Source organism: Vitis riparia, chromosome 8, assembly GCF_004353265.1.
Source record: "Vitis riparia cultivar Riparia Gloire de Montpellier isolate 1030 chromosome 8, EGFV_Vit.rip_1.0, whole genome shotgun sequence".
Taxonomy (NCBI): Eukaryota; Viridiplantae; Streptophyta; class Magnoliopsida; order Vitales; family Vitaceae; genus Vitis; species Vitis riparia.
Genome location: NC_048438.1, coordinates 17,064,688 through 17,080,411, shown reverse-complemented (window position 1 = coordinate 17,080,411; position 15,724 = coordinate 17,064,688). Strand labels below are relative to the sequence as shown.

General features: G+C 33.6%; 2 protein-coding genes across 2 annotated transcripts; one reads left to right on the top strand and one right to left on the bottom strand.

The window, feature by feature from the left end:
* Positions 1–5,047: 5,047 nt before the first annotated feature.
* Positions 5,048–6,681, bottom strand: LOC117921094 (tropinone reductase-like 1). The gene is made up of 2 exons (XM_034838891.1): positions 6,588–6,681; positions 5,048–6,048 (listed from the first exon to the last, which is right to left on the bottom strand). Exons 1-2 carry the CDS (start codon positions 6,626–6,628, stop codon positions 5,262–5,264), a joined length of 828 nt encoding a protein of 275 aa, XP_034694782.1. The 5' UTR covers positions 6,629–6,681; the 3' UTR covers positions 5,048–5,261.
* Positions 6,682–11,913: 5,232 nt separating this feature from the next.
* On the top strand, positions 11,914–12,697 carry LOC117920663 (secreted RxLR effector protein 161-like). Its single transcript, XM_034838259.1, has 2 exons — positions 11,914–12,346; positions 12,678–12,697. Exons 1-2 carry the CDS (start codon positions 11,914–11,916, stop codon positions 12,695–12,697), a joined length of 453 nt encoding a protein of 150 aa, XP_034694150.1.
* The last annotated feature ends 3,027 nt before the right edge of the window (positions 12,698–15,724 follow it).

Below are 15,724 nucleotides of genomic sequence, written 5' to 3'. Positions count from 1 at the left end.
AACATTAAATCGAATTTAGGTTATCTGAACCTTAACCAATCAACTTAAATTGACTTTGAATTGAAAAAACCTATCTCAAACCCAACCCAAATATTGAAATTGATTGTCTAAGTTCATCCAAATATTAGGTTGAGTTCGGATTGGGTTGGATTAACCCAACCAAATTACACTCCTAATTCTTGTATAAGAGTTTCTTACTATTATAAAGAAAATATTCTATTATGAGATATTCTTTTAGTTATATACCCTTTTTTTATAATTATACAATTACTTTTCTATATGAAATGTTCCTATGTAATTAGAAACATATAAGAAAGAAATTTTGATTGAAAGGTAGTCTCTTTTTAGGTGTAATTGGGCCTTAAGATTTGAGATCTCTAGGGTAGTGAATGTTTTTCTTCGTATTCAATTGTAAATATAGGTTTTAAATCAAACCATGTAAATTATTGTGTACTTTATGTATATTCTATTTTTATTCTCTTATTTTCTTTTCCCTATTATTATTCTTTGTCATGATTTTTCACAATAAACTGATATATGAGTTTAAGTTATTAAACCTATACTAATGATAAAGTTTGAGGTTGAAAAGTTTGATAGAAGAAATGATTTCAATTTAAAATGTGTTAAGATGTATGCCTTGTTAATTCAACAAGGGTTAGGAAAAACATTGAAAGGTAGAGATACTCTACCAATAATGATGTCTAATGAAGAGAATGATGAACTTAGGGTTATCAAAATCTATTGTGAGATCTTCTTTTAGGAATAGGTATTTTTGACAATCATGCAATTAGTTTCCTATATAGATGTTCCTATGTAATTAGACATTGGGTTCGATGGAAGCTTTAATGCAAACAAATTAATGAAAGAACACAAAAATAAAACAATCAATACATAAAAGTATACAAGATTTTAACGTGATTTAACCAATCATATATACCTTTATAGATAAGAGATAACATTTTACCATACAGTGGAGGATATTACAAAAGATAAAACTGAATGCAATTATTGGGTCCTAAAACATCCCAAAGTTTCCCATTTTTTGTATCTCCATGTTAAACTATAAACCTTTTTGCTTCACCAAATGTCTCTTGTTTTTCCTTATATCTCTATCTATCATGTTTAGTTCTCACAAACTCATTTTTCTCTCATAACTTTTCTCTCTCATGACTTAAAATATTTATATAAATATTCCTACCACATTTCCTTATTTTATAAGGAATCTATTTACAATCACATATTAACTTAGGAAATATTCTATATAATATCCCTTTTACAAAAAGGAATATATTCAAATTAGGAATTTGAGACACTATCCAATAATCTCTATCTTAAATCAAATCTCATTAATTCAATCTTTTGTCTCACCACGGTTTACAACTTTCTCGTGTGTCTTACTCTTCTAGTATGGCATGGTTCTCTTCGTGTACTATGATTTTGTCATATGCTACGAAATTCTTGTTTCTTGTATCATATTCTTATGAGAGAATAATTCATTTCCCTTTAACAAAAATTCCTTTTTGCAATCATCTTTTATATTGTATTCTTCTTTGTTCTTTCAAGGTTCTTCTAGATACCTTCAATCAAAAGCTCTAATACCATATGTTATGCATATGGAAACTCTGAACCACTAATTGGGTTAGCCAAAGTTTTAATAGAAGCATATCAAAGAAGAGCATAAAAATAAAATAAACCACACACAAAGGTACATAAGGTTTTAATATTAGAGATAACATTCTACTATACCATAAAATATTAGAGGACAAAAAAAAAATACAATTATTAGGTCCCGGAACATCTTATTTTTCTTGTGTGTGTGGAAGCTTTGATATCACTTATTGGGTCAATAAAAGTTTAAATGGAAACAAATCAAAGAAAAACCACAAAAATAAAACATATCACAAACAAAAGTGCAAGAGATTTTAATATGATTCAATCAATCATATCTACCTCTATAGATAAGAGATAACATTCCATTATACAATAAATAATATTATAGAGAATAAAAATAAATACAACTATTAGGTCCCAAAACATCCGCATTTCCTCACTTATCGTATTTTCACCCGAAACCATGAACCCTTTTACTCTACTAGATGTTTTTCACTTTTCTTCACATCTCTGTCCATTATGTATGGTCTTCACAAGTTCATCTCTCTCTCATAATTTTTTTCCCTCTTAACCTAAAATATTTATAAAGATATTCTTGTTAGCTTTCCCTACTATATAAAAATCTAATTACAATCACATATTAAGTTAGAAAATATTTTATATGATGTTTCTTATATAAAAAGGAATATATTTCAATTAGAAATTTGAGATGTTGTCCAACATTAGGAACATACTAACTTAGGTAAAGTATTTTTTTTGGTGTAATTGAGATTTTGATATTTGAGAACTCTTGTAATCTTATTCAATAACTTACCATCTTGAGATCGATAAACCCTAAAAAAAATCAAAATAAGTTTTTATTAAAACTATTTTACCAATTCTTGAAAGGAAATAAAATTTCCAAGATGCAAGTTTTTTGAGATTTAAGCATCACTTCAAAAAAGTGTTATTTTGCCACTCTACCTTGAATAATTGGACAACCAAGATATTTGTTAAACCATTAGAAAACTTCAATCCAATGTATGGCACATTCATGTCTTCATTTTCTTTCTATCAATTGAATAATAGAGGGAAGTAAATAAACCAACCATAAAGAACACAAAAAACACATAATGATTTACTTGGTTCAGCTTAAAGCCTAATGGACAAAAAAAAAAAAAAAAAAAAAAACCTTCTTCAATCAGAAACTTGGACAATGAGAAAGCTTTTGGTGTACCCTAAACCCAAATTTCTGCATTGGATTTAGAAATTAAATATTGTGCCAAAAATAAAATTTTTCTTATGGTTGGTTATTAAAAATGTTTTCCCTACTCGCAAGTTCTTAATAGCTAGAAGAATGGAAATTTTAGACATATGTTGTCTATGCAATCAAAATATTAGAAATATTGACCATATTTTTAAATTCTTTTGTTCAAAAAATTTAGGGTCACATCAAGTTTAATTGTTCTACACCTTTTTTTTATTTGAATGTGCTTTTTTTTTTTTTTTTATCTTGGATTGAAATGGTGTATAAAAACTACAAAATTAATTGCAAATTCTTCAACTTTCATATGGGAAAGGTTATTATTTTGTGGAATGTACAAATCCATAGAAATCATATAGTGTTTAAAAATATTCGACCCAACCCCTTGCTCATTATTGAGAAAGCTCTCTTAGACTTTTAAAATCTTCAGGAATATGTGATTGACTCTTATCTTTAAAACGAATTATGTAATGTTTCTCAAATAGTTGAAAAATGGATTCATTGAATTCCTCTTTTAAATTAAATTTTAATGATTTTAGGGTAGATAATAGAAGTGCATCAGGATGGGTTATTAGATATTCTAATGGAATTATAAAAATAGTTACAAGTAGGCATACAGATGATGTTTCAATAATTATTACTGAATGCATGACTTTTAAAAATAACGTCTAGTTGTTAAGAACAATGAGTTCTTAAACCCAAATATTAAAGGTGACTCAAAAATAACGATGATAGTTATAATAATAATAAAATGTAATATTCCTAATTTTATTATGTTGTTTATGGGGGATATTTTGAAGATAACTTAAAACCTTAATGTTTATCATTAACATAATGCTTGTAGAAAAATAAATAGAACAATAGATTGTTTAGGTAATAAATGTATTTATAGCTTAGAATCTATTATTTGGAGGTTAAATTTTTCCAAAATTTGGTTTTGAATATTATTGTGGTTTCATTTTAATGTGTAAATGCTTTATTTAGTAGTTTTTTTTTCATAAAATAATAAATAAATAAAATAAAATAAAATGAAAGAGGAAGTGCTTGTCTCACCCAACCATAGCCTTTAAGAATTGGGCAGCATGAGATAGCCATTTTGTCACAGGATTAAAAAAAAAAAAAAAAAAAAAAAAAAAAAAAAAAAAAAAAAGATAAATAAACATGCATCCCCACTAATCCCACTCCCATGATTCCTCTGCCCACTCCTGGCTTTTGCAGTGCCTGCGACATCATCGATGTTTGAGAGTGTTAGGCATAAGGACATTATCTTTCAGAGAAGTTAACATCCTGGCTAAAATATTTACAATGATTTAATGTGTGGAATTGACCACTCAAGTAATAAGACAACAAGATGCATGCACTCTTATTACGAAACTTCACGGCCAAACAGTGCTTCTCCATTTGTTTTTGTTTATTTAGAGATCAATGACGACTGCAGAAATTGTAATACAAATAAGTAACATGAATTGAAAGCTTTCACCATGATAGGATTCACGAGACTGGACCCTCCATCCCCACAAGGTTGAGGCCGCTGACATAACTATCACTACCTAAGTAGAATGCAGACCTTGCAATACCCTCAGCGCACCTTGAGAGCTTCTCCCTCAAGATTTCCCATTTTATTCAATCTTGCCTTCTGTTGCCCCTGTAGCAGTGATCACGCCAGAAGGAGAGGCGCAATTCACTCTTATCCCACATTGCCCTAGCTCAGATACCAAGTTCTGGCTGAAATGCCTGCAGTTGATGTACAGAAAACAGTGTGCAGCATCTTTTCCATCATATATAGTTTGCTCCCTAGCAGACAGTTAATCTTTATAAGAATTGGGTTAACAAATAATTTCTTGTGGTAAATGAAAACCATGCTGAGAAATCTAAAATGTTCAAGTCCCCAGCACCGGGAAATTGAGGACCGGGTGCCATTCAATTAAGTAGCCAAACCAATCATAGTCTCCCAGCAATCATGTTGTCACTGGGACAGCGGCGGATATACATTCAAGTGCGTATCTAACCCAAACTCTGCCTCTAATAACTGACGGATCAAAAGATATGGTGGTTCCTGGCGTAAACATTATAGGACGTGATTTTAATTGAGATTTTAAGTAGTCATCCATTGAGAAAAGAAGAGCATATCGATCCGTCAACCCAATCGCAAAATTAGTCACTAAACCTAATGCAGAGTTGGCCATTGTCATGTTTTCATGTGTGGAATTCAGACTCCAATAAGGCAAGATCGGTCACGCACATAGTTCTCTAACAAAAATGAAAACAAGTGAAGCATTACTACAATCGGAGGTAACAAATTAATACTCGTGAATAATCTAAATTTCACCCCCAGTCACCTAACTAGGCACTCCATTTATCTATTTCAATTCTGGAATGACTGCAGGAAGTAGTCATACAATTTCGATCAATGCATATTAAAAGCTTTGATCATGGTAGGATTGACTACACTGAAGCCTCCATCCACCACAAGGTTGAGCCCACTCACGTAACTCGCTTCATCACTAGCCAAGTAGAGTGCAGCCCTTGCAACACCCTCAGACTTGAGAACTTCTCCCTTGAAATTCCCCATCTCACTCAAGGATGCCTCTGCTGCCTCTACCTCTTCACTGGTGAGCCGCTGCTGCCCCATGCCAGTAATCAAGCCATAAGGGGAGACGCAGTTTACTCTTGTCCCATATTGCCTGAGCTCAGCAGCCAAGTTCCTAGCAAGCCCCCAAATGCCATACTTGGTCACTGCATAGGAATGAGTTGAAATGCCTGCAATTGATGTACAACAACTGGCTGTGAATAGTATGCAGCCCTTTTTCTGAGGTATCATGACCCTTGCAGCATGTTTGGCTCCTAGGAAAGACCCAACCAAGTTAACCCCAATAAGCCGGTCCAGGTCTGATTTCTGGGTATCTAAGATGCTCCCAAGGTGGCGGTCTAGGATCCCTGCATTATTATACACGATATCGAGTCTTCCATGTTTGGAAATGGTGGTGTCAACAAGATTCTGCACATCATCTTCATTTGATACATCACAATGGATGTAGCTAACATCTTGACCGAGCTTATTGGTAATGTCCTGTCCAAGGTCATCTTGAATATCAGCAATTATAACCTTGGCACCATTCTCCCAAAAAAGACGCACAGTGCTTGCTCCAATGCCGCTTGCTCCACCTGTAACAATTGCCACCTTGCCTTCTAGCCTGAAAATAGAATACATTAACCATGCATATACATATATACCGAGATCCAACGCAGATCCCACGGCGAGTAAAACTACTACTTGTGTACTAGTCCACCTACAAGTACTCGGTATTACATTGGATCATGGAAACACACTTCCATAGCAGCCATCCCCAAGCCCAAAACCTGTCTCTTTCTTCTTCTTCTTTTTATTTTTTTTATTAATTCTAAATTTTTTATTTTTAAAATTTGATCACCTATTACATATAGTATATGCTAACAACAGGTTAAAAAAAATGACATGGATATTTTCATTTATCGAAAATCACGGGTGGGCTAAGCTTTTCCCTGAAATGGTGTGTGAAAATGGAATGCATTAGGATCAAAGAAGTGCCGGCCACTGATATGAAGATGGTAAACCATTCTGATTTTTTAAAAGGAAGTATGGGAATTGGTAAGAAAAGAAAATAAGCAACGTAGATGTAAAGGAATACAGTGGGCCTAAGCTTAAAAGTTCGTGAATGATTTCGGGCGTACCAAAAATAAAGAAGAGGTTTACCTTTTGGAGGGGGATGCAAACGAAGAAGTAACAGTACTCATGATCTATGATATTGTCACTGGGTAGTCAGCAGAGAGAAAAGGAAACAAGGTCGGGGGTACTCAACAAGAGAAAGAAACAGGAGCTTGGGCTGTGGCCTTGTGACTGGCGACTGAGGTATTTATAGACAAGGAGGGTATATTAGTCTTAATAAATCACATATACATAATAGTACAAACAATACTACTATTATTGTAATTAATTTCTTTTAGGAGAATGCGTTGAACAAATTAAACAAGCAAGATATTGACTGGAATAGAGAGATATTTACATACACAAAGCAAAAGTCTAAACTGAGGAGCATATTTGGGTTATTTGAACAGCCTTAGAATAGAAGAAAATTTTTCTCTTATTTAAATGAGGTTATATGTTTGGATTATTTGGACCGGTCGTAGGATAGAAGAAAAATGATCTGTCACTGAATTGATGATTCTACATGAAGATGTGTCATGAATTTATCGCGTAACCAAAATTTTGGACTTGTGTTAGAAAAAACAAAAGATAAAATAAGAAAGAAACAAAGAAAAGTTGCTAATTTATTATCAATCAGGTGAAATTTTTCGTCCTACGTTTGGTCCTAGAATGGGATATATGGGAGCGACTTTTCCATAGCCCCATTGTAACCTTTTTTTCCACTCAAGCTGGACACTAAAAGCAGTTTTATCATATGTTTTTTATGAGATGAAGTATCGAAGAAGTCGATAAATGAAGTTTCCAAATACTGGTAGGCCATGATCCCATGTGTAATGGGGCGCCTAAATCGTTGGGGCTCAGGATGGCACTATTACTAGAAACAGGGAGAATCCCCCACATGACGGACTCTCGAATGGATATTGTTAGATTAATTTTTTGTAATTAATCTATAATTTGGGCCACACATGTAAATAATTAAAATGTGTGTGCTATCATTTAATTAAGCCTAAATATAGTGATTTAATTAATAATTGATTAATTGGATTAAGGGTATAATTGTCATGAGATTATTGTGTAGATACCATTAGATAATTATTATTTCTATGAGGGGCAGAAATATAATTGTGATAAAATTAAAACTGCCCTAGCAGTTTATAAATAGGGTTATGGTCCCATTCTACCACTACGCATTCCAATTTCCGAAAATCCTCTCATAGAGAAATTGACACAGAATCTAGTGGCCAGAATTGGAAGACCATCTCAAAGGGTTTTCTTCCTATAAGGTTTCTCCTTCAATGGATTCAGGTATGTTTCCGCTATTATTTTTCTACTCATTTTTAATCAGGAGATTCCAGTATATATGAAATTAGGGTATTCATCTTGGTTGAGTTATAATAAGTGGTATCAGAGCCAACTCCTTGATTAATTCTTTAAGTTATTATTTTAATATATATATATGTCAATGGATTAAGATTTATGAAATATTGAGTTGATAAATTTTTTTTTTATTACTATTATTATTTAATAGCATTTTATGATATTAATATTTAAGTTATTGATCTAGCATTTTAAATAGGCTAATTAAAGCGGAAAATCACCAAAGTGACATCTTTCGTGTAGATTAGTCTGTTCGGGGTGTTAGATATTTGTGTGTATGTGATTCATGCGGGTATTGACTGGCCCAAAGGAAAGTTAATATTTGGTCAAATTGCATACATAAATGTGGTGATAAATATGTGATGATTATAAAGGTAACTTAATGTGAATAATAAATCAATCCAAAGATAAATTTATTATTTGACATAACTTATCATCAATGTTTGATCACTACAACAAGAGTACCACTTACAGTTAATATTATTGTCCAAAGACTTGACATTAATGTTGTGCTAGGTATCTTGAAATGTCATAATTTGCTTTTAAATTTAAAGATTATGTGTTTAATTGCTTATTTTATGTGAGCATGATGGTTTATTTAATTCATTTTATTTTGTTCTCGATTCAGCTTTTATATCAACTACTTCTATATCTGCCAACATCAATAATGTTCCTATGTTAAATGAGACTAATTTTAAGGACTGGAAAGAGAATATGATGATTCTCTTAGGCTGCATGGATATAGACTTAGCCTTGAGAATGCCCAAACCCGATGAACTCAATGAGCAAAGTACTCAAGAGGATGAGGTTTATTGGGGTAAGTGGGAACGTTCAAATAGGCTAAGTCTTATGATCATGAAGTGCGGAATTCCAGAAGCTTTCAGGGGTGCGGTAACCGATGAGGTTACTAATGCCAGTGACTTCCTTGCGGAAATTCAGAAACGTTTTGCCAAAAACGATAAGGTTGAAACGAGCACGCTTTTAGCAAGCTTGATTTCAATGAAGTATAAAGGCAAGGGTAATGTTCGGGAGTACATCATGGAGATGTCTCATCTTGCTTCAAAACTTAAGGTTTTGAAACTTGAGTTATCTGATGATTTACTCGTGCATTTGGTTCTCATCTCTCTTCCTGCACAATTTAATCAATTCAAGGTCAGTTATAACTGTCAAAAGGATAAATGGACTCTTAATGAGCTCATTTCATTCTGTGTGCAAGAGGAAGAGAATTGAAGCAAGACAAGACCGAAAGTGCTCATCTGGCTAGCACTTCCAAGGATAAGGGCAAACGAAAGAATAAGGATAATAAGGTTGCTGCTTCTAATGGCCTAGAACAAAAGAAACCATTAGTTGAGGTAACATGTTTCTTCTGTAATAAGCCTGGACATACTAAGAAGGAATGTACCAAGTATGCTGCCTGGCGTGTTAAGAAAGGTATATTTCTTACTTTGGTCTATTCTGAAGTTAATTTAGCTTCAGTATCTAGAAACACATGGTGGTTAGATTCTGGTGCTACTACTCACATTTGTGTTTCTATGCAGGGTTGCCTGAGTTACCAAAAACCAAGTGATGCTGAAAAATGCATCTATGTCGGAAACGGTCAGTCGATAGAAGTAGAGGCAATAGGGCACTTTAGATTATTATTGAAATCTGGTTATGTTTTGGATTTAATAGATACTTTTGTTGTACCGTCTTTCAGACGGAATTTAATTTCAGTTTCTGTTTTGGACAAATCAGGTTATTGTTGTTCATTTGGAAACAATAGATTTGCATTATCTATTAATTCAAATGTTGTAGGAACCGGGTTTACTTAATGTTTATGATAATCTATATTTGTTGGAAACTGTTCCGTCCTATAATGAAACCTTGCATGTGGAATCACGAGGTACAAAACGTAAATTGAATAAAGATAATTCGGCCTCATTGTGGCACAAACGCCTAGGTCATATCTCTAAATCTAGAGTTGAGCGACTTGTGTCCGATGGGATTTTAGATTCACTTGACTTTTCAGATTTTGATATTTGTGTTGAGTGTATTAAAGGAAAACAGACCAAAAACAAAGAAATTAGGTGCAAATAGAGCTACAGACGTCTTAGAATTAATTCATACAGATATCTATGGACCATACCCTACGGCATCTTGGAATGGTCAACAGTACTTTATAACATTCATAGATGACTATTCAAGATATGGCTACCTATTTCTTATACATGAGAAATTACAATCATTGGACGTGTTCAAAACATTTAAAGCAGAAGTTGAGTTACAACTCAACAAAAGAATAAAGAGCGTCAAATCTGACGTGGTGGTGAATACTATGGTAGATATGACGGATCAGGTGAACAATGTCCAGGACCATTTGCTAAATACCTAGAGGAATGTGGGATCGTCCCTCAATACACCATGCCAAGGATCACCTAGCATGAATGGTGTAGCAGAAAGACGAAACCGAACCCTTAAGGACATGGTAAGGAGTATGATTAGTCATTCTACTTTACCCGAAAAAAAACTCTGGGGTGAAGCACTCAAAACGGCAGCTTATATCCTAAGTCGGGTGCCAACTAAAGCAGCTGCTAAAACGCCTTATGAGCTTTGGACGGGTCGAAAGCCCAGTTTAAAGCATTTTCATATTTGGGGATGTCCAGCTGAAGCGAGACCTTATAAGCCTCATGAAAAGAAATTGGACTCTAAAACAGTTAGCAACTACTTTATTGGCTATGCAGAGCGATCAAGGGGTTTTAAATTTTATGATCCTGCTATTAGGTCAATTTTTGATACGGGAATTGCAACATTTTTTTAGGATGTTGAGTTTGGGGGGAGAAATCAGGCTAGGAATATTGTCTTTGAGGAGGAAGAGAGATCTACTATTGCTTTTGATAATGTACAGGTTTCACTACCTATCATTGATCAAGAAGTAAATTTGGATCCTCAACCAACAGACAATATGTTCAACCCTTAATTGCAAATGAGGACATTGCTCCTGAAGAACAAACTCAAACAACCTCAAGAAAAATATGTCATTAAGGAGATCCACTAGAGAGAGGAGAAATGCAATTTCGGACGATTATATCGTATATCTCCAGGAATGTGAGGTAGAAAATGGAATGATGGAAGATGATCCAATCAACTTCCAGCAAGCCATGAAAAGTTCCAACTCTCAGAAATGGATTGAAGCCATGAATGAAGAGTACAAATCTATGCAAGACAATAAAGTTTGGGAACTTGTCCATTACCAGTTGGTACGAAGCCCATTGGTTGTAAATGGATATTTAAAACCAAGCGGGATTCAAATGGTAATGTAGAAAGGTATAAAGCACGTCTTGTAGCTAAAGGCTTTACTCAAAAAGAAGGAATTGACTTCAAATAGACCTTCTCTCCAGTTTCTACGAAGGACTCTTTCAGGATAATCATGGCACTAGTTGCACATTATGATCTTGAGTTTATCAAATGGATGTTAAAACAACGTTTCTCAATGGTGACATTGATGAAACAATTTATATGGTACAACCAGAAAATTTTGTGTCCGAAGACTCAAAGAATATGGTTTGTAAATTAACTAAATCCATTTATGGGCCTCAAGCAAGCTTCTCGTCAGTGGTACTTCAAGTTTCATCAAATTATTGTCTCATATGGTTTTGAGGCAAATCTTATGGATGACTGTGTGTATCACAAATTCAGTGGGAGTAAGTATATTTTCCTGGTTTTATATGTCGATGACATATTGCTAGCCACAAATGATATTAGCATATTGCACGACACCAAGAGATTTTTATCAAAACATTTTGAGATGAAAGATCTTGGTGATGCCTCCTTTGTCTTAGGAATCCAGATACACCGAGATCGTTCTAGGGTATTTTAGGATTGTCACAAATGACCTATATTGATAAAGTCCTCCAAAGGTATGGCATGCCAAAATAGCAAACCAGGTGATACCCCTGTCGCTAAATGAGACAAATTCAGTCTTAATCAATGCCCTAAAAATAGTTTAGAAAGTCAAGAAATGCAGAAGATTCCTTACGCTTCGGCTGTGGGGAGTCTAATGTATGCTCAGGTATGTACACGTCCGGATATTGCGTACATTGTTGGCATGTTAGGCAGATATCTAAGTAACCCTGGAATGGATCATTGGAGAGCAGCCAAGAGGGTTATGAGATATTTACAGAGAACAAAAGAGTACATGCTTACATATAGGAGATTGGATCAATTAGAGTTCATTGGGTATTCCGACTCCGACTTTGCTGGATGCCAAGACAGCAGAAGATCCACATCAGGCTATATTTATCTGTTGGCTGGTGGAGCAATTTCATGGAAGTCTGCCAAACAGACACTTGTAACTTCATCCACCATGGAAGCAGAGTTTGTAGCATGTTATGAGGCATCCAATCAAGGAATATGGCTACGAAATTTTGTCATTGGGCTGCGTGTTCTGGATGGTATTGAAAAACCACTGAAGATATTTTGTGACAATAAATCAGCAGTTTTATATTCCAATAACAACAGGAGTTCTACAAAATCAAAATACATTGATATCAAGTTCCTAGTTGTAAGAGAAAAAGTACAGAGTGGACAGATATCCATAGAGCATATTGGAACAAACTCCATGATAGTGGATCCACTTACAAAGGGATTACCACCCAAGGTCTTTCATGAGCACACTGCTCATATGGTTGTTGTCTCATTTGAGGATATCCAAATTTAGTGGGAGTTTATATTATTCATTGTATATTGCTCTATGTTATGTTTAGACTTTATCTATAAATTTAGATTGTGTTCTGCAGAAATAAAGTATTCATTTTATTGCACTCTGTTAAATTATGCTAAAGATTTGATCTCAATAAAGTTAAGTAGGACCAGTTGGAAATAGGCATGAATAGATCACATTGCATGTAATTTCCATGCTATGCACTCATGATTGATCTATGTTATTTAGCTGTGTAGATATATGTGACCATTGATTGGTCTAGTAACGATTGATGTAACAAAGGCCACCTTGATCTTATGTCAGTATAGTTAATGGATGAGATTGTTTGGATATACCCTAAGGACATGATAGCAAATTTTGAGCTCATAAGGTTAAGCATATTTATTTGATTACATATGCATGTGGCCCAGTGGGAGATTGTTAGATTAATTTTTTGTAATTAATCTATAATTTGGGCCACACATGTAAATAATTAAAATGTGTGTGCTATCATTTAATTAAGCCTAAATATAGTGATCTAATTAATAATTGATTAATTGGCTTAAGAGTATAATTGTCATGAGATTATTGTGTAGATACCATTAGATAATTATTATTTCTATGAGGGGCAGAAATATAATTGTGATAAAATTAAAACTGCCCTAGCAATTTATAAATAGGGTTATGGTCCCCATTCTACCACTACGCATTCCAATTTTCGAAAATCCTCTCAGAGAGAAATTGACACAGAATCTAGTGGCCAGAATTGGAAGACCATCTCAAAGAGTTTTCTTCCTATAAGGTTTCTCCTTCAATGGATTCAGGTATGTTTCTGCTATTATTTTTCTACTTATTTTTAATCAGGAGATTCCAGTATATATGAAATTAGGGTATTCATCTTGGTTGAGTTATAACAGATATCCCTTGGAATGCTGCTACAATGCTACAATGAGAAGATCAGCCTCCTGAAAATAAAGAAAAGCCCAAAAGGAATTGGTAAAGGTTTCAGATCAGTCACTGCCCTAAGAAGAATCATATCTGGTAGTGACGGGACGGATAACTTTCCGGTACTGACGGGACGGGTGATGGTTATTGTCAGTCACTGATATAATATTAGCAAACGTTTTCTTATCTTTTTCCAATTCCATTTACCACTAGGGTTTGTATTTATTATGAAGTCTTTCTCTTCTAGATCTGTGATGGAGGTCCGGGCTATGCTTGATCTAGGAATAGGATGTGGCATGCTGGCACTTTCATGGAGTGCGAGGTCAGCCTCACTGCTCCAACCAGTGGGCTTGAAAATGTCAAAGATGATGGGAGCTCTAACTTCCACATGTCTAGCTTCTAGTCTAGACGGTCGGTCCTACCTTCCTGCGTGGCCCTTGTGATTGCAGGCTGCAGCGACTCTCTTGGGATCGGATAGAAATCCCTTCAAATGTGTGTTTGACGTGGTGATTATAAAAATAATTTAAAATTTTTAATAGCTGAAAAAAATATTTTCAAATGAAATATTTGTCTCCTGAAAAAATAAATTTAAAATTCAGTATTTAAATTAAAACTTATTTGATTACTTACAAATTATGATAGATTTGAAAATGATTGTTTAACCATCAAATTTTAAAAAATATTTTTTTTAAAATACTTATTTTTTTCTTTTCAAAATCCCCTGCAGCTCTTTTGTGCCTCTTGGGGTAACGAAGGTGCCAACATGGGACCTCTTCATCATTCAAGGAACATGGTGTATATATATATGATGTTTACAAAAGAGCTGTGAAGTGGTGAACCTACTCTTTCCTGAACCTGTCGTCCATGGTTCCCTCTTTCATCCATAGAAGCCAAACGGCTTATGGGCCGTGAGGCAGTATGAATAATCCATGGCCCATTTTACAAGGCAATCTGGGCCGGGAGGGTAAATGTGGCTCATTTTGCCAAAAAATAAGGGGAGTTGAACCGTTCTGTTTCTGAAGAACCGTCCGATTTACCCAGTTCGAGGTTGGTCCCTTGAGTAAAAGGTTCGAGAGGGGAACCAAACCAAAAGGTCATCGGTCCATGATGGTTGGACCGGTTCGACTTACCGGTTTAGCCTGGTTTTCAAAACATTGGAAGTTTCCACTCTTCGGGATTCAATAGCACTAAACGTGGACTTAGCCTCCGATCCAGTTGAAATACCAAAACTTATCTATTAATTCATATAAGACATTCTCTTTTATAAAAATTTTCATTGAAATTTTTTTAACTATTTTAGATCTCACTAATATTCCCAGAATTAATGCACAACTTTATACTAAATTTTATCTATATAAAAGAAGTTATTTACACTTTTTTTAATATAAAAAATTTCCATAATTAATATATCAAATAATTTATTTATAATTTTCTATTAAGATGTATATATATTTTTAAGAACTTTCTATTATTATGAAGAAAATATAGTATGGTAAAATTTTCTTATAATAAGAAGTACTTTTTATTTTGTATTTAGAATTGGGTAATTATTTCTTACATGGATTATTTTTATTTAGAATAGGAAAAATATAGGTTTGAGGTTTTTCTTTCAATTATTTTCATTTATCATGGTTTTTCACCTATTAATATAAATCGAGTGTATATATATATATATATTATTAATCTATTATTCTTTTAAATAACATAGTATGACATGCTTTTTTTTTTTTTTTATAGGGAGGGAGATTATATTTATATTCACCAAAATTCGTTTTATATCCACCTTATTTATAGTCTCATTTAAAAATTAAAAACTTATTAATACTTCTACCCTATAATTTTTAAATACCCAAAACACACTTCCCATTTTTCTCTCCATCTTCTTCTTCTTTTCTAAACCTATTTCTTTTTAACCATAAACTTGAAGGGAAAATCATCTTCTTTGAAACCCATTTGATAATACAAAGCCTATTTGAAACATATTCATAGTCAATTGTAATTTTTTAATACATTTTATTTGATAATTCATATAACATAACCCATCGATTGTCTTTTAAGGCTTATTCATTATGTAATTTTTGACGAAAAGATTGATATAAAAATAGTTTAAAAGAATTTAGAATTGATTTAGGAGTAAAAAATGATGAAAAAGTTCAATATAAATGAAAAAAAAAAAAACTTATTT

What these genes read in the sequence shown, in the direction of transcription:
- LOC117921094 (XM_034838891.1), bottom strand. Translation starts at nt 6,628, where the DNA reads ATGAGTACTGTTACTTCTTCGTTTGCATCCCCCTCCAAAAG. An exon ending in TTTGCATCCCCCTCCAAAAG is followed by an intron (nt 6,049 to 6,587) that starts GTAAACCTCTTC and finishes TTCTATTTTCAG; the next exon opens with GCTAGAAGGCAAGGTGGCAA.
- LOC117920663 (XM_034838259.1), top strand. Translation starts at nt 11,914, where the DNA reads ATGCAGAAGATTCCTTACGCTTCGGCTGTGGGGAGTCTAATGTATGCT. An exon ending in TGGGCTGCGTGTTCTGGATG is followed by an intron (nt 12,347 to 12,677) that starts GTATTGAAAAAC and finishes CTATAAATTTAG; the next exon opens with ATTGTGTTCTGCAGAAATAA.